Source organism: Caretta caretta, chromosome 8, assembly GCF_965140235.1.
Source record: "Caretta caretta isolate rCarCar2 chromosome 8, rCarCar1.hap1, whole genome shotgun sequence".
Classification (NCBI taxonomy): Eukaryota; Metazoa; Chordata; order Testudines; family Cheloniidae; genus Caretta; species Caretta caretta.
The window spans coordinates 47391883-47416681 of NC_134213.1; the positions used below are offsets into that span (position 1 = coordinate 47391883).

The 24799-nt window shown below is 44.3% G+C and overlaps 1 protein-coding gene across 2 annotated transcripts; it reads left to right on the plus strand.

Annotated features, from left to right (window-relative positions):
- The first annotated feature begins 13829 nt into the window (after positions 1-13829).
- Positions 13830-19910, plus strand: LOC125640998 (uncharacterized). 2 transcript variants are annotated; one of them, XM_048860269.2, is made up of 4 exons: positions 13830-14163; positions 15167-15616; positions 18071-18667; positions 19253-19910. In XM_048860269.2, the coding sequence occupies exons 3-4, from the start codon at positions 18109-18111 to the stop codon at positions 19771-19773; spliced, it is 1080 nt and encodes a 359-aa protein (XP_048716226.2). In that variant the 5' UTR covers positions 13830-14163; positions 15167-15616; positions 18071-18108; the 3' UTR covers positions 19774-19910. The 2 variants fall into 2 exon arrangements, with proteins under 2 accessions (XP_048716226.2, XP_074987564.1); XM_075131463.1 differs by having other exon boundaries at positions 15167-15232.
- The last annotated feature ends 4889 nt before the right edge of the window (positions 19911-24799 follow it).

Below are 24799 nucleotides of genomic sequence, written 5' to 3' on the forward strand. Positions count from 1 at the left end.
AAAGCAAACATTTATATTGTATTTTTTATTTTGAATTTCTTAGAAATAATAAAACTGTCATACAACTTTATACAATTCTTCATCTGCCAGAGAGTTTTTAGTGTTTGCCAGACACCTGGCAATGCTTCAGTTCTGTCAGTTTGTTGATGTTTGGCCTGAGTGACTGAGCAGTTGAAACCGTCAGGATTGCAGCAAGGTGGGCATCAGATAGTTGTGTTCGGTATTTTGAGTTGTTCATATTCATTGTGGGGGGAAAAGTGATACTGCCTCCATGGCTGACTCTGCCCAGCAACTAATGCTGCTACCTCCATGGCTGACTCTGCCCGGCGACTAGTGATGGTATCTCTGTCCCTCTCCCTCAGCCAATGGGAGCTGCTGGGGCTAAATGCCGGCAATGCCGGCAGTGTGTCCACATGCGTCTCTCCTCCGCGAGCCACAGTGGGGAGGTTCTCGGGCCACAGATGGCCCGCAGGCCAGGACTTTGAGACCCCTGGTTTAGTCTATAAAATCTCTTATGACATTAAATTCATAGGCCCACAATACGCATTGTTCTCCCAACTTCCACATGGAAGTGAGGCCCAGCCACCTCTGTGGCATTGCTCCTACACTCTCCTCTGGGCCCCATGGAAGCTTTTTCATAGGGTCCAAGGTCTGTGACTTCTAGGAAACTACACTGGTTTACACTAGCCGAGGATCTGGACAGTACCATCAGGCAAACTCACAAGGAAGCAGAGTTAAGGTTGTGAGGTTATTTCTTACCTTTTTGAGTCCTTTGTGTATTCTTAATGTTTCTTTTAACACTTTTTTACCAGTTTCTGATAAGCTGGGGGCTTTCTGCAGACAATGTCCTTTGCATGGCTGTGCGTCGGAGCAGTCCTGCCCCGCACAGAGACCCTGAGGATCCATAGAACACTGAAGAAATAGTTATCATCACTGTTTATTATTTGCATTGCATTAGCGCCTAGAGGCCACAACCCCTTTGTGCGGGTGCTATACAGACATATTAACCAAGAGTTGCTCTCAGCCCTGAAGCACTTACAATCTAAGCAACACCATTCACATCTGTGCTGCACTAAGCCCCTGGATACCAGCATAGTAGGCAGATGATACTAGTGTGTTGGGGATTTCATCTCCGTTCTAGCTGTTGCTGCCCAAGATTAGAAATGGACCTGGCTGACAGATAGAACTCTCACCAGTGAGTGAGTGATATTGTGCTATTAGAGAAGGCAGCTGCTACACTAGCAAGATTCTCCGCATATTTTTTTCAGGAACAAAATCTAAACATTTTTAGCAATGTGCAATCAGCTATAACTTTGGCCTAGTGGTGCTGCCTCTGTTCTAGTTTTGGCTAGTATCAGTACACCTAGTGGCCTCTACCAGCTGATGGTCCCATTGTGCTAGGAACTGTACCAGCATATAATAAATGACAATCCATGCCCTGAAGAGTGTACAATAAAAAGTTAGCGTGTTTCTGTTTAAATGGGGAAAACAAATGAGTCTATCCCTCCATCTTCCCGCTCACAGTGAGTCTATGCCATCCTGGAACAGGGAGGTTATCACAGGTTAAGATGGGGAAGTCACTGGGGAGAGTTTCTGGTTAAAATTCAGGCAGCCCATCTCTACCTGAGAGTAACAGGATTAAAGATGAGATTATCTGAGTTCTTACAAGATCCCATGCAGTTCCACCTGTCTGTGGAACACACCTCCACAGTGTACCCTCACAATATTAAATACCTACCTACTATGGATTTACCTGCACAATTCATGTTTAGTCTCTGCATGGTAAGTCTTGAGAAAAGACTATGGGAGGACCTGATAACAGTCTTCAAATGTCAGGTTTCAGAGTAACAGCCGTGTTAGTCTGTATTCGCAAAAAGAAAAGGAGTACTTGTGGCACCTTAGAGACTAACCAATTTATTTGAGCATGAGCTTTCGTGAGTTACAGCTCACTTCATCAGATGCATCTGATGAAGTGAGCTGTAGCTCACGAAAGCTCATGCTCAAATAAATTGGTTAGTCTCTAAGGTGCCACAAGTACTCCTTTTCTTTTAGTCTTCAAATGTGTTAAGGGCTGTTTATAAAGACGATGGGGATCAATTGTTCTCCATGTCCAGTGAAAGTAGCACAAGAAGTAATGGGTTTAATTTACAGCAAGAGAAATTTAGGCTAGATATTAGGAAAAGCTTTCTAACTATTAGGGTAGTTAAGCTCTGGAACAGGCTTCCAAGAGAGGTTGTCCAATCCCCATCATTGGAAGACTTTTAAAAACAGGTTGGATAATTACCTGTCAGGGATGGTCTAAATTTATTTGGGCCTGCCTCAGCGCAAGAGGCTGGACTTGATGACCCCTAAAGGTCCCTTCCATTTTTATGGCTTGATGATGCTGCATATAACCTTTTTGATCCACAACAATGCCCTCATATGTCCACATTTGTAACCATTATGTAAAAATAACTGATAAAGAGGAGCATGTGGGGTACCCAGGGTATAAAGGGTTAATTTCTGTGCCACCCAGGGTATAAAGGGTTAATTTCTGCAGTGCTCCCCTTTACATAATTGCACTCTGCCTACAATATTCTTGATGTGCAGTGATGGAAAGCTAGTCCAGATTATTCTAGCAGTCTCCTTGTTTTAAAACAGGCTCTGTTGACATCCTTATCCCTCTCCCCACCCAAGCTCAGCTCATGGTGTCAGGAGTTACCCTGCTTAGAAAATGGGAATGTTTTGCCATGGAAAATTTTGCCTTTTGGTTTTAAAAAAAATTGGAAAATATTTTGGGGTTTTGCCAAAATCTGAAAGAAAAGGCTGGAAACTACCCAAAAAATTCAGGTTATGGCTGAATTTTTTTTAAGCTTTGGTTTTCCAACAAACTGTCAAAAAAAATTTCAGGAAAGTGGACATGCCCTATGAAAATCTTCCTTTTGTCAAAAACCTGATTTTTCCATTGGAAGAAAGTTGACTGATAATTCTCCCAGCAGCCTTATTCGGAGTACGACTGCACTGCAATGTAGGGGGCCGTATTGGTTCTAGTGAGCATAAGGCTCATGCACAGCTGGGCAAAGTGGCGCCATCAACTTCCAGAAGAAGAGGGAGTATTTGATTTATGAGTCACTGGTAACATTATTTGATAGTGTCTGAGCTTTTGTAACTGTGAAAAATGAACACGCTCATATGCTGAGGTTATTGCTATTGCCTGTCACCAGAGCTGCACCTACCAGGCATCCTTCTTGGTTTGTATTTCAGAAAGGAAGTTGATTGTCAGAGGCATTTTGACATATAGCTCTTTGGGGTAGGTGCTGTCCTGGACAATGTTTGAACGACATCAAATACAACTGGGCTCTGATCTTGGCTGAGGTCTGTAGGCACTACCATACTACACATAACAGCTTTTCATAGATTCAAAGACGAGAAGGGACCATTGTGAGCATCTAGTCTGACCTCCTGTATCACACAGGCCAGAGATCTTCCCTAAAATAATTCCTAGAGAAGATCTTTTAGAAAAACATCCAATCTGGATTTAAAAATTGCCAGTGATGAAGAATCCACCACGACCCTTGGTAAATTGTTCCAATGGTTAATTACTCACTTGTAAAAAATTACACCTTATTTCCAGATTTCCAGTCTGAATTTGTCTAGCTTCAGCTTCCAGCCACTGGAGCATGTTATACCTTTCTCTGCTAGATTGAAGAGCTCATTATTAAATATTTGGGGAAGATAAGTCTGTGCCTTGGCAATGATGAGTCGTTTGTTTGGTTCCATGTGAAATTTGCAGTGTAGCTCTTGATAAGAAGCATGCTAGCTCTGCCCACAACATCTGGTTTCCATTGCGTCCTAGGGAGAATCCCTCACTCACTCCACCCCCACGCTTCATCCTCTCTATGTGGTAGCTTAATTGATGGAGTCTGGAAGGTTTTCAGGTCCAGCACTGTGATATGTGTCTCCATGTACAGTAAGGGATGGGTTATTTATCAGTTTCCTTTGAAAGCGTTTCTCCTAGGAAAGAGGAATTTAGTAAATAGCAGGCTACCCATCATGCTTTGCATATTTTACCTGCAAACACAAAAGGTGTTTATAGGTAGAGAGGTGTTTTTTGGCATAAAACTTGATTTTTCTTTTCTTCTATGGTCCCCAAGTTGGCAAGGCATTTAAGCCCATGCCTAACTTTAAGTCCATCCCTATTCAGCAACACCCTTAAGCATCTGCTTAATTTTAAGCAGATGCTGAAGTCCCATTGAAGTCAATAGGTATGATTTTCAAAAGCACATAATACTGCAGTGTGGTATGTAAGGGAAAGGGTGGATGCCCTTTTACTATGGACATTTAAAACTAGATTGGAAAAACCAGTAGTGGGGAATAATCCCAGTGAGTTAATCTAAGAGGCCTTTTCCTTCTTTAACGTCTGTTTGTATGAAACTGAGAAGAATCAGTCTTGTAAAAGTGGGAAGCCACTACAGACAGGCACTTGGGCAACAGGTCATTGTTACCAGGCCATGCCACTACTATCGCAGTAGTAATGTCCTTACTAGAATACCCGCTATATATAGCGGATGAACTGGTACTGCATGCCTAAGAGATACCTGGCTTGAACATTCTTCATGCCTGCATCTTCTACGAGTTGTGTGGGATTTAGTGACCTCAGGAATTCTGCGGTTAAATCCTGTGCACATCTTGGAACATTCAATTAGTGTCTGTAAAACTATGGAGCAAGGGGCAAGAAGACCAAATGATGGACAGCGTAACACATGGGAACATGGATTCCAAGGAATCCAGATACCACCTGCTGTGAAATACGGTTCACATGCAGAGGAACGACTCAGAATCTGGAAAAACACCCTTAGTTCAAAACTGAAAGTAGAATCTAAAAGAATAATATTGGAAATCATTTGCTTTGAGTAACTGCATTCCATCCTATTCCAGGACTAATGCTGTTAAAAAGTAGCATCTGCACAGAGAGTCCTCCGGAACTGTAAAATAATCAAGACATGAAAAGTTTGAGATGGCTAAAGGCTTCCTCCAGAGGCTGGGGATTAGGAGTCTGGTCAAGAAGCAAATAAAAAAGAAGAAAAAGAAACTCTTAAGTGACCGGACAAGGGACACTTAAATCTTATTTTTAAAGGGTTAGGTCGTACTGAGCCTTGAAAAATTAAATCCCCAGCTGTCTCCAGAGAACTATATCTCACTAAAAAAACTTCATGTAAGTTTATCATGTATCCAACACCTAGACATTGGGCCTTGGGGATTACTTGGATAATATTTCCTCTGGATTAGCAAGAAAGCTAGCAAGTGACATTTGTAGGAGGCAAACTTTAAATTTAGGGGTTTTTTTCCTGTTACAAAATGATAACCTTAAAAATATGCTTACTGGAAAGGAAAGCTGTTTTGGTTCCTAATAAGACATCCCCCACTTTTTCATAAACAAAACCTGTCTCTTAAATGTGTTTATAACTGAATCAGTGACGTTACCAAATTAATGTTTTTGAGTCTGTTTTCTCCCTTTGACATTGACTAGCCCCAATGTCTTTTTATGAGCAATGCTGTTAATTCCTTTTATGAGCAATGCTTTTGATTTCAGGGGCCTTTGAGATTGGCAGTGAGACAGCATAATATGCATGAGAAAAAATCAAGAAGAGATGCTGTAGTAAACATTTCTGGATTGGCTCTTCTAGAATGCACCTGACAACCTTCCAGGTCTTTCCTTCTTCAGCCCTGAAAAGCCAACAACTCACCTCCTTGAAAGGCAATTGATATGTCCCTGGGCCCTGGTCTACACTAGGACTTTAGGTCGAATTTAGCAGCATTAAATCAATGTAAACCTGCACCCGTCCACACGATGAAGCCCTTTATTTCGACTTAAAGGGCTCTTAAAATCGATTTCCTTACTCCACCCCTGACAAGTGGATTAGCACTTAAATCGGCCTTGCTGGCTCGAATTTGGGGTACTGTGGACACAATTCGACGGTATTGGCCTCCGGGAGCTATCCCAGAGTGCTCCATTGTGACCGCTCTGGACAGCACTCTCAACTCAGAAGCACTGGCCAGGTAGACAGGAAAAGAACCGCGAACTTTTGAATCTCATTTCCTGTTTGGCCAGCGTGGCAAACTGCAGGTGACCATGCAGAGCTCATCAGCAGAGGTGACCATGATGGAGTCCCAGAATCGCAAAAGAGCTCCAGCATGGACCGAACGGGAGGTACGGGATCTCATCGCTGTATGGGGAGAGGAATCCGTGCTATCAGAACTCCGTTCCAGTTTTTGAAATGCCAAAACCTTTGTCAAAATCTCCCAGGGCATGAAGGACAGAGGCCATAACAGGGACGCGAAGCAGTGCCGCGTGAAACTGAAGGAGCTGAGGCAAGCCTACCAGAAAACCAGAGAGGCGAACGGCCGCTCCGGGCAGAGCCCCAAACATGCCGCTTCTATGATGAGCTGCATGCCATTTTAGGGGGTTCAGCCACCACTACCCCAGCCGTGTTGTTTGACTCCTTCAATAGAGATGGAGGCAATACGGAAGCAGGTTTTGGGGACGAAGAAGATGATGATGATGATGAGGTTGTAGATAGCTCACAGCAAGCAAGCGGAGAAACCGGTTGATCAGCTCCTGATTACTGTCCAGGCTGCCTGTGTACGGCTTCATGAGCCATGGCATTAAGGGGTAGGCTGGGTCCCCAAGGATACATATAGGCATTTCAACATCCCTAACAGTTATTTTCTGGTCTGGGAATAAAGTCCCTTCCTGCAGCTTTTGAAACAGACCAGAGTTCCTGAAGATGCGAGCGTCATGTACCTTTCCCGGCCATCCCACGTTGATGTTGGTGAAACATCTCTTGTGATCCACCAGAGCTTGCAGCACTATTAAAAAGTACTCCTTGCGGTTTATGTACTCGCCGGCTTGGTGCTCCGGTGCCAAGATAGGGATATGGGTTCCGTCTATAGCCCCACCACAGTTAGGGAATCCCATTGCAGCAAAGCCATCTAGTATGACCTGCACATTTCCCAGGGTCACTACTCTTGATATCAGCAGATCTTTGATTGCGTTGGCTACTTGCATCACAGCAGCCCCCACAGTAGATTTGCCCTCTCCAAATTGATTCCCAACTGACCGGTAGCTGTCTGGCATTACAAGCTTCCACAGGGCTATCGCCACTCGCTTCTCAACTGTGAGGGCTGCTCTCATCCTGGTATTCATGTGCCTCAGGGCAGGGGAAAGCAAGTCACAAAGTTCCATGAAAGTGCCCTTACGCATGCGAAAGTTTCGCAGCCACTGGGAATTAACCCAGACCCGCAACACTATGCGGTCCCACCAGTCTGTGCTTGTTTCCCGAGCCCAGAATCGGCGTTCCACAGCATGAACCTGCCCCATTAGCACCATGATGCATGCATTGGCAGGGCCCATGCTTTCAGAGAAATCTGTGTCCATGTCCTGATCACTCACGTGACCGCGCTGACGTCGCCTCCTCACCCGGTATCGCTTTGCCAGGTTCTGGTGCTGCATATACTGCTGGATAATGCGTGTGGTGTTTAATGTGCTCCTAATTGCCAAAGTGAGCTGAGCGGCCTCCATGCTTGCCTTGGTATGGCGTCCGCACAGAAAAAAGGCGCGGAATGATTGTCTGCCGTTGCTCTGATGGAGGGAGGGGCGACCTACGACACGGCTTACAGGGTTGGCTTCAGGGAGCTAAAATCAACAAAGGGGGTGGCTTTACATCAAGGAGTATTTCAGGCAGGACTTCACGGAGGGTTCCAATAAGAAATGGTGCACCTAAGTTATTGTTCTTATTGGAACAAGGAGGTTAGCCTGGCCTCTGATTGATACAGGGCTAGATTTACCTCGCTGTACCTTCTCTGTGAATGACTGCAGTGTGACCTAGAGGAATGAGTCCCCTAGACGGGGGTGGGGGGGAAGCAAATGAATACAAAACAAATCTGGTCTATTTCTTGTTTTGATCCACTCCATCTATCTTTTACATCTTTGGCTGGCAGCAGACGGGGCAGAAGGACTGCATGCCATCCACATCTCATGGCTGCTCAGCAGAAGATGGTACAGTACGACTGCTAGCCATCCTCATCTCTTGCCTGCCCGGCAGAAGATGCTACAGTACGACTGCTAGCAATCCATATCGCCTGCCTGCTCACCATAAGATGGTTCAATAGGACTGACTGCAGGACTAAAGAGAATGACCTGGTCAAGTCACTCCAAATTTAGTCCCTGCGCCCATGTCTGCCCAGGCGCTCCCAGCCGACGTGGCCAGGAGCACCTCGGACATGACGAGGACGGCTACCAGTCGTACTGCACTGTCTGCTGCCACAAGGCAATGGGTTGCTGCTACTGTGTAGCAATGCCGTACCGCGTCTGCCAGCACCCAGGAGACATAGGGTGACGGTTACCTGAGCGGGCTCCATGCTTGCCGTGATGGCGTCTGCACAGGTAACTCAGGAAAAAAGGTGCGAAACGATTGTCTGCCCTTGCTTTCACGGAGGGAGGGAGGGAAGGGGGGCCTGACGATATGTACCCAGAACCACCTGCGACAATGTTTTAGCCCCATCAGGCATTGGGATCTCAACCCAGAATTCCAGTGGGCAGCGGAGACTGCGGGAACTGTGGGATAGCTATCCACAGTGCAATGCTCCGGAAGTCGACTCTAGCCTCGGTACTGTGGAAGCACTCCGCCGAGTTAATGCACTTAATGCACTTAGAGCATTTTCTGTGGGGACACACACACTCGAATATATAAAACCAATTTCTAAAAAAACGACTTCTATAAATTCGACCTTATTCCGTAGTGTAGACATACCCTGAGAGCCTTGGGAAATTGCAATACTTAGACTTAACTGGGTGAAGGAAGGACAGAGTTTGATGTTGCCTCTAAAATTAGAGATCCAAGGATGAGATGTGCTGTATAGATGAAAAGGCCTTTGTCAAATCAAACTCCAACTTTAGTATGTGTGTGCTTTAATGTGGATGTATGGGGTACATGTGTGCGGGTAGCTGTCTCATGTTCACTGGTGTGTGAAGACAGGCACACAGTTGTGTATGTGGCTGGTGTGCCCATTAGTGCGGAAGATGAGCTACTGTAGGCACATATATGTCTATGCCTATACAGATATATGTCTAGGAGGAGAAGTACCAAACAGGAGGCATATGTAGCTGTTAAAATTAAACAGGAAAGGCTAAAAGAGGGGAAGTACCCAAACAATTCACAGATGGTAACTGAATTAGGGGAAAACATGAGGATCATTTTTTCAACACACAACTTCACGGAGCAGTATAATTTTTGTTATTATAACATGGTAGCACACAAGGAATGGTCATGGCAAGAGCTGAACTTTCAGGTCCAAGCATTCGCCTGCGGTGGTATAGGTAAGATCAGTGATTCCTCTCTCACTGACACTGATAGATCTATCTTTATTGGCTTCACTTGGTGTAAGGAATAGGAGAATATGGGCCTTGATCCCAGAAAAACACCCCTGGAATAGTGAAGAAATATACTGTGTGAGGCTCCTTTCACTTCATCCCCACCATTATCTTCACCACCACATTTCTTCAGCTGCATCCTCCTGCTCACTATCACCTTAACCACCATTGTACTCAGCCTTCCCTGTCACTGCCTCATGGCCAATATCCTCATTCATACCATCACCACATTCTGCTTCCTCCTAAGCACCTTTCTCGTCCTTAGCAGCACCAACCTTGTTGTCAACAACCCCACCTTCATCCTTGTCACCATCACTGCTACACTTGTCCTTCCCACCACCATTGTGCCCTTACCACCATTATATGCTCACCATTGGACTGGCCAGAACAAAGCAACAGAAGAATAAAAGCATGACAGGTGTCTGTAGTACCCTCCTCTTCCTCACTCTTGTCTCAGATTTCTTCCACCGGGTCAGAGATTGTAAAACCAGAAGGGACCGCTGTTGTTACCTAGTCTGACCTCCTGCGTAATGCAGGCCAGAGAACCTCACCCAGTAACTCTCCATCATGTCCATAACTGCTGTTTTAGCTACAGCATCTCTTTTAGAAAGAGATCCAGTCCTGGTTTAAAGACTACAAGAGGTGGAGAATCCACCACATCCCAAGAGGAGTTGTTCCAGTAATTAGTCTGAATTGATCTAGCTGATGTTTCCAACCATTGGATCTCATTGTGCCTTTTTCTGCTAGGTTTCTAATGTGCCATTGTTAAGAGATGGGAATAAAAGGCAAGATTGCCATTGACTGCATCGAGAACAGACTTCAGCCCCAAATGAACAGGTCTGGCATTAGGCAGGGCTCAATGAAGAATTTTCGTGCTGTTGGGTTTTTTTATGAAGAACGTCCTTTTGAACAACATGAACATTTCTGTGAAAAAAAATCATATTCTAAATTTTCCGATTTTTTTTAGATTAAATTATTCAACAATAAAAATTTCATTTTGAATGGATCTGAAACAACAAACAATTGTGGTTAGATTAAAATTGAGTGAAATCAAAGCATCGCCATTTTGGTTTGGGAGGTCTTCCCAACGTTACTCTCCCTGTTTCTTCCTTCTTAAAAGGAAAAGTTTGATTTTAAATTATTTAATCAATAACTCAGAAAATGCGGGGGTGGCGGGAAGAGATTTTAATAAAACAAAAAATGTTCACTTCATTTGAAATTTTTTGTGGAAAGGAGATCCCATTTTATGATCAGCCTTAGGTTTGAGTAGAGGGAACAGACCCCATTCCTGCAAACACACACGTGCTTAACTTTTGCAGGTTCAGGGCCATGAAATGTCATGGCCTTTGTGGCTATGCATCTGTTTTCTGCATACTGTCTCTTTAGATATGAGGCGAAATACTGAGTCCATTGAAGAAAGTGGCCCATTAAGTCTACCTCCTTGTCTATGAAGGCCCAGGGCTATGAGATGATGTTTCGGAAGAAGAGAGACTCTCTTATAGCCATTTCATTTTATATTTGATATTTGATATTTCTACATTTCCCTTAATCTAATATAAAATTAATCTAGACAGAAAGTACATTTTTGTTCTTTGGGTAACAAAAACATATTGCATGGCACATTGTTCCGAGTGAGAAAACTAACACAAATGAGATGCAAGCATTGTATTGCACTGCCAGAGAACATACTGAAAATGAACAACCCATTGCTTGTGGGAACCTCTCTTAAGGGAAAGGACTTTTATTTAAAAGATCTGGTTCTTCTCTCATTCACCCTGGCTTTATACCAGTGTACCACCATCGACTTCAGGGGAATTACTCTGGATAAGCAAGAGGAGATTTGGGCCCAAAGTCTGCTATGTCTGGAAATTTCTCACAGTATGACAATTCCTTCTTAAAGTTTAGTTCTACCCTCAAAAGTGAGTCTGTAAAAAGGGCTTTGTGTAGTTATCTGTTTATTGTTTCTCAATGCTGCCTTTATCAACACTGGCAAGACAAGGTGGGTGAGGTAGTATCTTTTATTGCCCCAGTTTCTGTTGATGAGCGAGACAAGCTTTCAAGCAGACATGGAGCTCTTCTTCCTATCAACATTGCTCAGTTTTATAAGGACACAGATATTTCTTCCTAACTGCCAACGCTGAAAACTCAGCCTGGGTTTCGGTCTCATCAGATTCTTTCACCCATATTGTTGCTACAGACCAAACTCTGCCTTCCCTGACACCTCATGGCAGTCTTGCGGCCATCAGTGGGTAATTTACAGCCATAATGGGTTAGAATTTAATAAACAACAATTGTCCTGGTGAGGCACAAGAAGGAAGAAAATCCAGCTCACATCCCACTAGTAATGTTGGCTTGGCTGGGCTAACAGGTCAGAAGGGTTGTCACTGAAGTCAGCAGATCTGACTTCAAATACACAGGGGGAACAGATTTTGCTGAAGAAAAAGATGCTCTTTTTTATATAGTCACTATTGAGAACAAAATCTTGCTTCAGGGTGTGAGAACTCTGTTTCTTTTCACTTCTTTAACCTCTGTTTTTAAGTATGAAATAACCTACTGCTAAAATTCTGGTGTAAGTAGTAGCAATTCCATAGATGTCAATGGAGGTATGCTTTCTCAGGCCAGTGCCAAATTGGCCCCATAAAGTAGTTCAAGTCCTGCTCCCATAGAAACTCCTCTATGGGTTTTATGAAGCAAAACGCCACTTCTGAGCATTGGTTCCTCTCAAGGACACCAGGAGCTGCCAGTGGCTATCACTGTGACCACGTGACATTGAAAACACCCTTCTCCTGTTCAGATGTAGCAATCATTGCTGACTGAAAAAGCATTCAGCTACATTCCTGATCTGTCTACCAAGATTAACTTCATCAAGGCAAGACCTTCCCTTAGTGTATCAGATTTTGCTTCATCTTTTCTCACTTCTTCCTTCTAGTATAAATATTTAAGCTGAGCATTTACTACCCAATCAGTAAAGATGAGAGTGCACATGAGAACACCAAGAATTCTGCCCCAATGACTGGCCTGGTGTAATCCCTTATGTTTAGTCAGTCACCTTATCAAGTGGCATTATTTTATTTTAGCTAATAAGGTTCCATGAGGATTTTTATATAGACAGTTGATATAAAAGAGGATCATAGAAAAGACATGCAGCCACTTATTTCCTTAAGAGATAGACCCTGGATTTACCGTGCAGAAATCGGTACAGAGGAAGAGATCTTAGAAGTGGAGACTATAAGTCTCAGACTTTTTCCATCCGACAAGATAAAAAATAATCTATTAAATTTATAATAGTTTTATTTTCTGGATAAAAGCAATGCTGATGGGTTGGTTTAGTTTATTTTTAATTATGATCCTGAAATAACTAAGGGATTCAGTCAGGCACTGAAGCAAATCAGATCCCAAAATATCTTCAGTAGGCAATCACAGTCCTAGCACTTATTGCCATGTTTTTTCATACTTCAGGGGTCACTGACATTCACAGAAAGATTCCTATTGACTTCAATGGGCTTTGGATTATGCCCAGAGGGCATCCATATCCTTTCAGTCAGGATGACTTTTGTTTCACATGAAAAGAACAACAAAACAAAAAAGAACAAAAATAAAGTCTCCATGAGAGAGCACAGTGTGTGTCTTCCCTGCAGCAGACTGTGTCTGAGCAAGAGTTGGCTGAGAAATTCTATGTTTTCAATGAAAAATTTCAAACGGGATGAAAAATTTTCACTTTGTTTGAAAGTTTGGTGCAAGCTTTTGGTCTTTTGATTACATGAAACCCAAAGAAATTTTGGTTTTCAGTTTTTGAAAACCAAAAAAATAGATTGGCTCATTTCCCTGCCAACTTGCTCTCCCTTTTATCCTTCCTCTTGCCTTTATTTCTGCCACTGGAAAAGTGGGGATGAAGGAAAGAAAACAAGGAAGGAGAAATAAAAGATGTTTTTCCACTCTAAAATCGTAACATTTTTACCAAAACAAAATTTTCATTTTGATCAAAAAGCTATTTTTCATTGGGGGGGAAACAAGTTTCAGCAAAAACATTTCGACCAGCCATGTTCTGAACAAAAATGGCAGCTGCCTCTGCAATTAGAATGAGGGACTTCCCTCTGTTTAAAGGAGCAGTATATATTACAAATAGAAAACAGATCAATGCTACATACAGCACACTTAACCTATAATCTGTAACTGTAGTTGGTTTAGGGATTCTTGTCTAGCTCCTGTCTTAATTCAAGATCACTCTTCAGTTCTTGCTTTTCTCCCAGTCTCTTTCATCCCATTGCACATCTTTTTATTTCTCCATCTCCATACATCCCTCATAACATTTCCTTCCACTTTAAATTCTCTCCCTCCTTTCCTGCCTTATTCCTTTCAATAATGCTCACCCTCTTTCCCACTCTGCTCTGTTTTCTCCCATTCATAACTCCTTTCTTTTAGCTGCCTTCAAACACAGTGTATACTTACAACCAGCTGGCCTGAAATCTTAAAAAACACAGGCCTTCAAAGAGCATGTTGATTGAGATACACCTCTGGTATGCAGCATCTCTGCTTTGCAGCCAGCTCTGCCTTAGATTTCACTCATCCAGCTTCATATGTCCTTGTGTATGCCGTTGATATACACCATGAACTGAATGAAATCACACCAGAACGAACAGAGCAGCCAGGACCATATAATGCAGCATGAATAATCAAGAGAATGCCTGTGCAACTAGCGCTGGTGCAGCAGTTGCCTGGCAGCGTGATTGTTAAAGAACTCGCCACACAAGGTAAGGTTTCTGGTGTTTGCGCAGTGTGGTCATCCAAACCCAATATCATCTGATTCACGGGGAGAGGATTATCTGTTTCTAGCACCACTTGTGGCTCAAATGCTACAAACAGGGCAAAGCTAAGGTCATTTTATTCTCGACTCTGTCAGGCTGAGAGAGGCTCATTGCCCTTACAGCCCCTGTCACACAAGATGGCAAGTATCGTGCTTTAGCCCCTGCATGATGATGTACTTGCATTGCAATACTGCTGTTACCGATCGCCTTTAGGATTTTCTTTCTCTTGCATTTCTCACATTTCATACCATTTTACATCTTCCAAGTCCTAAAATCTTTGGCCAGTTTTTTTTAAACGAGTGCCTAAAATTAGCCTCCTGTGTCCATATTTAAGCACCTGGAAAAATGGCCCTTTTTTCAAAAACACTGAACGTCCCACAGTTCCTACTGAAATTGAGGGAAATTGGAGCGCTCAGCACTTCGGAAAAAGAGGCTTATTTAAAGACTTATTTAGCTGCCTAGGAGCCTAATGTTAGGCTCCCGCTTTTGAAAAATCCTAGCCCTTGTTTGCAATCACTGAGACCGACTGAACAAACCTAGGTTTGAACATGTATTCACACACAATTTACTTTGCCCCCCAATAGAAGATAACTGAAAATTTTACTGTGCTAAAGAGAATGACGATAACAAAACAACATTTTGTTCTGACAAAGCTTATAAGCTGGGTGTTCAAAGATAGTCCTTTATATCATATGGTGCATTCTCATTAATGGGACATGTGAGAGAAGAGAAGGGAATGAGGATGGATGCTAATAGATATTTTTATAAATCTGAAGGAATAAATAATGAAAAGTGAAAAAGCTGTAATGTTCTATGATATTGTTAGATGTTCTGTTTTTATTCTTAATATCCTGCTACTAAAAGATCAAATGTCTATGCCTGTTATCTATTTCTGTATTAACTACTTGACTCTGTGTGAATATTATTTCCAGTTATTTGCTTGTTCCAGGTCTATCAGTTGAGGCCCTGATACTGCAACAAGAACTGCACAGACACCACTTAATTTGTTTTGCAGGTTTGGGACTTTATACATTTGTTACTTTTCTTATAGATACCACAGCCTGGCACCCTCTTCTGCCACCAAGCCCCAGTCAACTGAAAAAAAACAAACAAACCCTGCCATGAATTGCCTCCAAAAATCCCCAATAAGAGTAAATTAATAACATTTTTAAGAACCAATCTGAAATAAAAATCCTACTCTGAATGGGGTTTCTACCTGGGAAAGGCAGAAAGGCTAGAGACTCCATGCAGTCCACTAGACACAGAGGTGAAAGAAAGCCTGTATGGCAGCTGGGCTCCAGCGGGGATTTAAAGGGCCTGGTGCACCTGCCACTGGGGATTTAAAGGCCCTGCCTCTTCTGGTTCAGGCCACGCCCCCACTCAGGACTCCGACGTACTGGTAAGTCCTTTAAGTTACTTTCACCCCTGACTAGACACTTTGCTATTGCAATGGATTTTACATGGAAAGTGCTCAGACAGTAAGATGATAGGCAGCAATACAAAATCCATAGATGGACGGATGTGCTATGTTTGCAGAATATGCACAGAGAAGTTAGATAAAAATATCAAATGCTCTTGCTGGAGGGTTGCAACGTAACACTACTTCATTTTTTAAAATTCAGAATGATAACACAAAACAACGAGAGAGAAAACAGGCTGCTCCCTACAGCAGTAAGGTACAATTCACTCCACCTTGCTTCAGACTGAGTCTTTTTGGACTCACTCTGATCACATGCTTCCCTATGGAGTCCCTGGACTAGCCAGGAAGCAGGACCAGCAAACCCCTTGCTTTTAAAATTGTAGTTACAATTCCAACACATTCTCAATACTCACAGCACGGGCCTGAGCTGCGAAGTTCAGATCTGGATTCCAGCTTTGGTACACGCCCATCTCTAACAGAGATGAAAGACAAGGATGGAATAACTCAAAGGGATCCCCAGAACTGGATTGAAAACAATTCTGATAGGAACAAAGCTCAGTTAAAGGCAGTTTCCATGAGGATATCCTCATTAAAAATGTCTCCTGACATATCAGAACAACGTAACTCAAATTTGTATTCCAAAAATGATGCCGCATGGATGTTCTATAGATTGGCTGGGAAGAGGAAGGTATAGAGAGAAAATGGAAAATTCAGAATCTGCTTCCACAGTGCCGCTTTCCCCATCCTACCCACTACTCTTCTGAGATTTGCAGCCACTGCTGTGAGTCATAGTGATGTCACAGTTCAGCCAGTTGTGTGCTGGGTATGAGCAGTGGTGCTGGTAACCAAGGAAGAGAATTTTGCTTTAAGATGCCTTTTTGACTCGGGCTGTCTTAGGGCTGGGATCAGCAATGAGAGCTAAAGAGAAAGGTGCGGTAGAAAGATGACAGCACAACTGGCCATAATGGGGGCAATACCAGGACAGGAAGAGATCCGGGATCCTCTCCCAAATATTGTAACCAGGTAACACTAGCCAATCCTATGGGAAATGCTAAATGGATGGCCATGGTGGAAACATATATAAAGCTGGCTCACTCCTGCTACGCTGAAGCATCAGGGGGGGGAGAACATTTCTGAAGGCAGGATTCCAGACTGGATGGACCAATAATATGATCCTGCATGGCAATCCTATGGTCTTTGTGGTTTTATGGGATTTCTCCCCCATCAGCAAAGTTCCTTTTAGCCTCTCAGAGCTCCAAGGGTGCCTGTCATTTCTCTTCTTTAACTCATACTTCCCATCTTTAGCCCTCTACATTATGCAGATTTTTGGTTACTTATTAATTATATTTATGTATGTTTTTAATCAATTTTGCAATTAAACCTGTACAAGAGATCATACTTATTAGGCAATCTCCTGCCTGTGGACAGCACCTCACAGTATACACAACTATACATGATTCTTCTCCACGTTTATTAGAAGACCGCCCCAGCTAAGGAACCTGGTTGGTCCCTGAGACAAGGTTTCACAGGGAATAGCAGCATAAATTTACATAGTGCTTTACCAACACAGACCAAGACACGCCCTTTGCTTTTCTACACAACATTAAGAATACAAGGAAATCATAGGGACACAGTTGGGTTTCAAATAGTCATAGTTTTCTAAATATATACACACATACAAAATCTAGTTACCTGCATACCCTGCTTCTCTGTTGGGTTGTGGTTGCTTCTGCAATAAAACACAGGAAGGCCTATTACTGGGCTCCCAAACTAGATAAAGGGATACCAACCAGATACAATAACTTTTACAAGGCTTTACAATCCGAGATGTATAGGAGAAGATATTTGGCAATAGGACAGGTAGAGGAGGCAGTGGCAAGACTATTGGTGAGAAGAGGCTCGGAAGGAATTCGGACTAGGACACAGCTCACACCATAGTCCAATAGCATTGCTGCTAGACCATAGCCACACGCTGCAGCCAGTAGCAAGGGATGAAGACTGAATCAGAAACTCTTGATTTTATAGCTATTTTTAAGAGGCATTTCTGTTTTGTTGGGTCATAATTACTGAAAGCCTAACCCTTCTCAGCCCTGGTCTACACTAGGAGTTTAGGTCGAATTTAGCAGCGTTAAATCGATGTAAACCTGCACCCATCCACACGATGAAGCCCTTTTTTTCGACTTAAAGGGCTCTTAAAATCGATTTCCTTAATTCACCTCTGACAAGTGGATTAGTGCTTAAATCGGCCTTGCCGGGTCGACTTTGGGGTACTGTGGATGCAATTAGACGGTGTTGGCCTCCGGGAGCTATCCCAGAGAGCTCTATTGTGACCGCTCTGGACAGCACTCTCAACTTAGATGCACTGGCCAGGTAGACAGGAAAAGGCCCGTGAACTTTTGAATTTCAATTTCCTGTTTGCATGGTAACCTGCAGCTTGCCACGCTGGCCAGAGCTCATCAGCAGAAGTGACCATGCAGAGCTCATCAGCAGAGGTGACCATGATGGAGTCCCAGAATCACAAAAGAGCTCCAGCATGGACCGAACGGGAGGTATGGGATCTCATCGCTGTATGGGGAGAGGAATCCGTGCTATCAGAACTCCGTTCCAGTTTTCGAAATGCCAAAACATTTGTCAAAATCTCCCAGGGCATGAAGGACAGAGTCCATAACAGGGACCCGAAGCAATGCCGCATGAAACTTAAGGAGCTGAGGCAAGCCTACCAGAAAACCAGAGAGGCAAACGGCCGCTGCGGGTCAGAGCCCCAAACATGCCGCTTCTATGATGAGCTGCATGCCATTTTAGGGGGTTCAGCCACCACGACCCCAGCCGTGTTGTTTAACTCCTTCAATGGAGATGGAGGCAACACAGAAGCAGGTTTTGGGGACGAGGAAGATAGCTCACAGCAAGCAAGTGGAGAAACCGGTTTTCCCGACAGCCAGGAACTGTTTCTCACCCTGGACCTGGAGGCAGTCCCCCCCAGACCCACCCAAGGCTGCCTCCCGGACCTGACAGGCAGAGAAGGGACCTCTGGTGAGTGTATCTTTTAAAATACTATACATGGTTTAAAAACAAGCATGTTTAATGATTAATTTGCCCTGGCATTTGCGGTTCTCCTGGATGTACTCCCAAAGCCTTTGCAAAAGATTTCTGGGGAGGGCAGCCTTATTCCGTCCACCATGGTAGGACACTTTACCACACCAGGCCAGTAGCACGTACTTGGGAATCATTGTACAACAAAGCATTGCAGTGTATGTTTGCTGGCATTCAAACAACATCCGTTCTGTATCTCTCTGTGTTATCCTCAGGAGAGTGATATCATTCATGGTCACCTGGTTGAAATAGGGTGCTTTTCTTAAGGGGACATGAAGAAGTGCCCGTTCCTGCTGGGCTGTTTGCCTGTGGCTGAACAGAAATGTTCCCCGCTGTTGGCCACAGGGTGGGGTGAGGTGAGGGGCTAGCCACGTGGTGGGGGGAGGCAAAATGCGACCTTGTAACGAAAGCACATGCGCTGTGTATGTAATGTTAACAGCAAGGTTTACCCTGAAAGAGTGTAGCCATTGTTCTAGAAAATGTGTCTTTTTAAATATCACTGCCTCTTTTTTTTTTCTCCACCAGCTGCATGTGTTTCAATGATCTCAGGATCTTCTCCTTCCCAGAGGCTAGTGAAGATTAGAAGGCAAAAAAAACGCACTCGTGATGAAATGTTCTCTGAGCTCATGGTGTCCTCCCACACTGACATAGCACAGACGACTGCATGGAGGCAGACAATGTCAGAGTGCAGGAAAGCACAATATGACTGGGAGGAGAGGTGGCGGGCTGAAGAGAGTAAGTGGCAGGCTGAAGAGAGGGCTGAAGCTCAAATGTGGTGGCAGCGTGATGAGAGGAGGCAGGCTTCAATGCTGAGGCTGCTGGAGGATCAAACCAATATGCTCCAGTGTATGGTTGAGCTGCAGGAAAGGCAGCAGGAGCACAGACCGCCGCTACAGCCCCTGCGTAACCAATCGCCCTCCTCCCCAACTTCCATAGCCTCCTCACCCAGACGCCCAAGAACGCGGTGGGGGGGCCTCTGGCCACCCAGCCACTCCACCCCAGAGGATTGCGCAAGCAACAGAAGGCTGGCACTCAATAAGTTTTAAAGTTTTAAACTTTTAAAGTGCTGTGTGGCCTTGTCCTTCCCTCCTCCACCACCTCTCCTGGTGCTTCTCTCCTCCACCACCCCTCCCGGGCTACCTTGGTAGTTATCCTCCTATTTGTGTGATGAATGAATAAAGAATGCAGGAATGTGAAGCAACAATGACTTTATTGCCTCTGACAGCGGTGATCGAAGGGAGGAGGGGAGGGTGGTTAGCTTACAGGGAAGTAGAGTGAACCAAGGGGCGGTGCGTTTCATCATGGAGAAACAAACAGAACTTTCACACCGTAGCCTGGCCAGTCATGAAACTGGTTTTCAAAGCTTCTCTGATGCGCACCGCGCCCTCCTGTGCTCTTCTAACCATCCTAGTGTCTGGCTGTGCGAAACCAGCAGCCAGGCGATTTTCCTCAACCTCCCACCCCGCCATAAATGTCTTCCCCTTACTCTCACAGATATTGTGGAGCGCACAGCAAGCAGTAATAACAGTGGGAATATTGGTTTCGCTGAGGTCTAAGCGAGTCAGTAAACTGCGCCAGCGCGCTTTTAAATGTCCAAATGCACATTCTACCACCATTCTGCACTTGCTCAGCCTGTAGTTGAACAGCTCCTAACTACTGTCCAGACTGCCTGTGTATTGCTTCATGAGTGTCAAGGTTCCTTCCCCACTCTGAACACTAGGGTACGGATGTGGGGACCTGCATGAAAAACCTCCTAAGCTTTTCTTTACCAGCTTAGGTCAAAACTTCCCCAAGGTACAAAATATTCCACCCTTTGTCCTTGGATTGGCCGCTACCACCACCAAACAAATACTGGTTACTGGGGAAGAGCTGTTTGGACACGTCTTTCCCCCCAAATTACTTCCCAAAACCTTACAGCCCACTTTCTGGACAAGGTTTGGTAAAAAGCCTCACCAATTTGCCTAGGTGACTATAGACCCAGACCCTTGGATCTTAAGAACAATGAACAATCCTCCCAACACTTGTACCCCCCCTTTCCAGGGAAATGTTGGATAAAAAGCCTCACCAATTTGCATAGGTGACCACAGACCCAAACCCTTGGATCTGAGAACAATGAAAAAGCATTCAGTTTTCTTACAAGAAGACTTTTAATAGAAATAGAAGTAAATAGAAGTAAAGAAATCACCTCTGTAAAATCAGGATGATAGATACCTTACAGGGTAATTAGGTTCAAAACACAGAGAATCCCTCTAGGCAAAAACTTAAGTTAGAAAAAAGGTACACAGACAGAAATAGTTATTCTATTCAGCACAATTCTTTTCTCAGCCATTTAAAGAAATCATAATCTAACACATACCTAGCTAGATTACTTACTAAAAGTTTTAAGACTCCATTCCTGGTCTATCCCCGGCAGAAACAGCATATAGACAGACAGAGACCCCCTGTTTCTCTCCCTCCTCCCAGCTTTTGAAAGTATCTTGTCTCCTCATTGGTCATTTTGGACAGGTGCCAGCGAGGTTACCTTTAGCTTCTTAACCCTTTACAGGTGAGAGGAGCTTTCCCCTGGCCAGGAGGGATTTCAAAGGGGTTTACCCTTCCCTTTATATTTATGACATTGAGCCATGGCATTAAGGGGTAGGCTGGGTCCCCAAGGATACATATAGGTATTTCAACGTCCCCAACGGTTATTTTCTGGTCTGGGAATAAAGTCGCTTCTTGCAGCTTTTGAAACAGACCAGAGTTCCTGAAGATGCGAGCATCATGTACCTTTCCCGGCCATCCCACGCTGATGTTGGTGAAACGTCCCTTGTGATCCACCAATCCTTGCAGCACTATTGAAAAGTACCCCTTGCAGTTTATGTACTCGCCGGCTTGGTGCTCCGGTGCCAAGATAGGGATATGGGTTCCGTCTATGGCCCCACCGCAGTTAGGGAATCCCATTGCAGCAAAGCCATCCACTATGACCTGCACATTTCCCAGGGTCACTACCCTTGATATCAGCAGATCTTTGATTGCGTTGGCTACTTGCATCACAGCAGCCCCCACAGTAGATTTGCCCACTCCAAATTGATTCCCGACTGACCAGTAGCTGTCTGGCGTTGCAAGCTTCCACAGGGCTATCGCCACTTGCTTCTCAACTGTGAGGGCTGCTCTCATCTTGGTATTCATGCGCCTCAGGGCAGGGGAAAGCAAGTCACAAAGTTCCATAAAAGTGCCCTTATGCATGCGAAAGTTTCGCAACCACTGGGAATCATCCCAGACCTGCAATACTATGTGGTCCCACCAGTCTGTGCTTGTTTCCCGAGCCCAGAATCGGCGTTCCACCGCATTTACCTGGCCCATTAGCACCATGATGCCCGCATTGCCAGGGCCCGTGCTTTGAGAGAAGTCTGTATCCATGTCCTCATCACTCACGTTACTGCGCTGATGTCGCCTACTCGCCCCGTATCGCTTTGCCAGGTTCCGGTGCTGCATATACTGCTGGATAATGCGCGTGGTGTTTAATGTGCTCCTAATTGCCAAAGTGATCTGAGCGGATTCCATGCTTGCCGTGGTATGGCATCTGCACAGAAAAAAGGTGCGGAACGATTGTCTGCCATTGCCCTGATGGAGGGAGTGGCAACTGACGACATGGCTTACAGGGTTGGCTTACAGGGAATTAAAATCAACAAAGGGGGTGGCTTTGCGAGAAACTGAATGGCCCCCTCAAGGATAGAACTCAAAACCTCAAGGCCGTTGATTTCACAGAGGGAAAGAGGAGAAAATGAAAACAAAACAAATCTGGTCTATTTCTTGTTTTGAGCCACTTCATCTATCTTTATACATCTTGCTGGCAGCAGACTGTGCAGTATGACCGCTAGCCGTCATCATCTCCTGGGTGCTCGGCAGAAGACGGTGCAGTATGACGACTAGCCATCATCTTCTGCTGGTTGGAGGTTAAAAGACAGTGCACTGCCGGTAGGACTGAATCGCCATGAGACGAAACTTAAAAGGGAAATGACCTGACTGAGTCACTCCCATGTTTGCCCAGGCACCCGATTAAAAGAGCACCCAGGACTTTGTCGATGATGGCTACCAGTCATACTGCACTGTCTGCTGCCAAAAGGCAATTAACTGCTGCTGTGTAGCAATGCAGTACCATGTCTGCCAGCACCCAGGAGACTTACGGTGACGGTTTGCTGAGCGGGCTCCATGCTTGCCGTGGTATGGCATCTGCACAGGTAACTCAAGAAAAAAGGCACAAAACGATTGTCTGCCCCTGCTTTCACGGAGGGAGGGAGGGAACGGGGGCCTGATGATATGTACCCAGAACCACCCGCGACAATGTTTTAGCCCCATCAGGCATTATGATCTCAACTCAGAATTCCAATGGGCAGCGGAGACTGCGGGAACTGTGGGATAGCTACCCACAGTGTAACACTCCGGAAGTTGACGCTTGCCTCGGTACTGTGGAAGCACTTAATGCACATTAACCACATTAACCGCCGAGTTAATGCACTTAGAGCATTTTCTGTGGGGACACACACACTCGAATATATAAAAACGATTTCTAAAAAAACGACTTCTATAAATTCGACCTAATTTCGTAGTGTAGACATACCCTCAGTGAATTTTGGTAAGTCTGCACTGGACTTAAAGCAAAATGAGGGGTTAATTTTTCTTTGTTGGAAGGAAAAACACTGACCTAGAATTATGCAGCTAACAATCTACCAGGCTTTATTAGAGTCTGGCTGGGGATACTGATTATCCAAAGTTGGATTCTGTTTGATCTGCTGCGTCTTTTTCATGATGCCACAGTTGTGAACCCACTCTCAAAGACGTACAGCTGGGACTCATCACTGATTTCCCGCAGCAAGAATACTTTCACCCAGGATGTGAAATTGTGACGTGAGAAACTGTGATAAGTTACAATGTGGGCATGAAGGGAGTTGAGGGGAAAAGTGAAGGAGGAACAAGTTATAGCTTTAAACTGCCAGGCTGCACTTCCAGCAGCAATTGTGGTCCTGTCAGCGTAAAAGCAAAATTGGGAGCAATAGTCCAAATGCAGTTTTTGATAAAAGAAAGTGAATTAATACTAGCTGCTGACCCACAAATTGCTGCTGAAAAGGCAGCTGGGTTTCTGGGGTTACATTGGCCCCTCCCAAACAAATGTATCTTCTATTATTAGCACTGTGAAATGAATATTGGCACCTTTCCCCATGTGTTATGGGCAAAGCCAGAGCAGAATCTAAAAGGGTTGACATTAACAAAAATATTGTATTTGCCAAATTACCCATTTGGAAATTTGTCGACATTCTGCCCTCGTTTGTGTAAAGTTGCCCACATGTTTTGCAAGATGTTTTGCAACACCATGCTCTGGGTGTTCGCCAGAGGCTGGGAGTGGATAACGGGGAATGGATCACTCAATTGCCTGTTCTGTTCATTCCCTCTGCAGCACCTGGCATTGGCCACTATCGAAAGACAGGATACTGGGCTAGATGGACCATTGGTCTGACCCAGTCTGGCCATTCTTATTTAAGACTGGAATATGGTGCTTTCTTAGACTGTAAGCTCTTTAGGGTTTACAGTCCCCATCTTTCTGTGCTGTGTTTATACAGTGCCTAGCACAATGGGTTCCTGGGTTATGACTGATCTCTTAGGTGCTACCACAAAACAAATAATAGTGCATATAAATAGTATGGATTGCCTTGTTTAAAATAGTCTGGTTGAGAAACAAGAAGATCATAAACACTGGGTGAGGGAGGAGAAAGCAGATGGTGCATGCAATGTGCATATTTTTTTGTCTATTTAAAAACAGTTGCATTTCTTTATATTGAGAGCCAGAAAGGCCTCGTGGACTGAGCATAGGGCTGGAAGCCAGCAATATCAGAGTGCTAATCTAAGTTTTACCATATGTGATGGCCACTGGCAACTCACTTCACTATATGTCAGTTTTCCATTTGTAAGAGAGATACGTACATAATTACCAAAAATCAAAATTGCTCACATGCATAGGTTTTGCAAAATCAGGCCTATGTTTGCACATGTATATATTTGTGCTTCTGAGATTTTAAAATGAACCTGTTTCAGTAC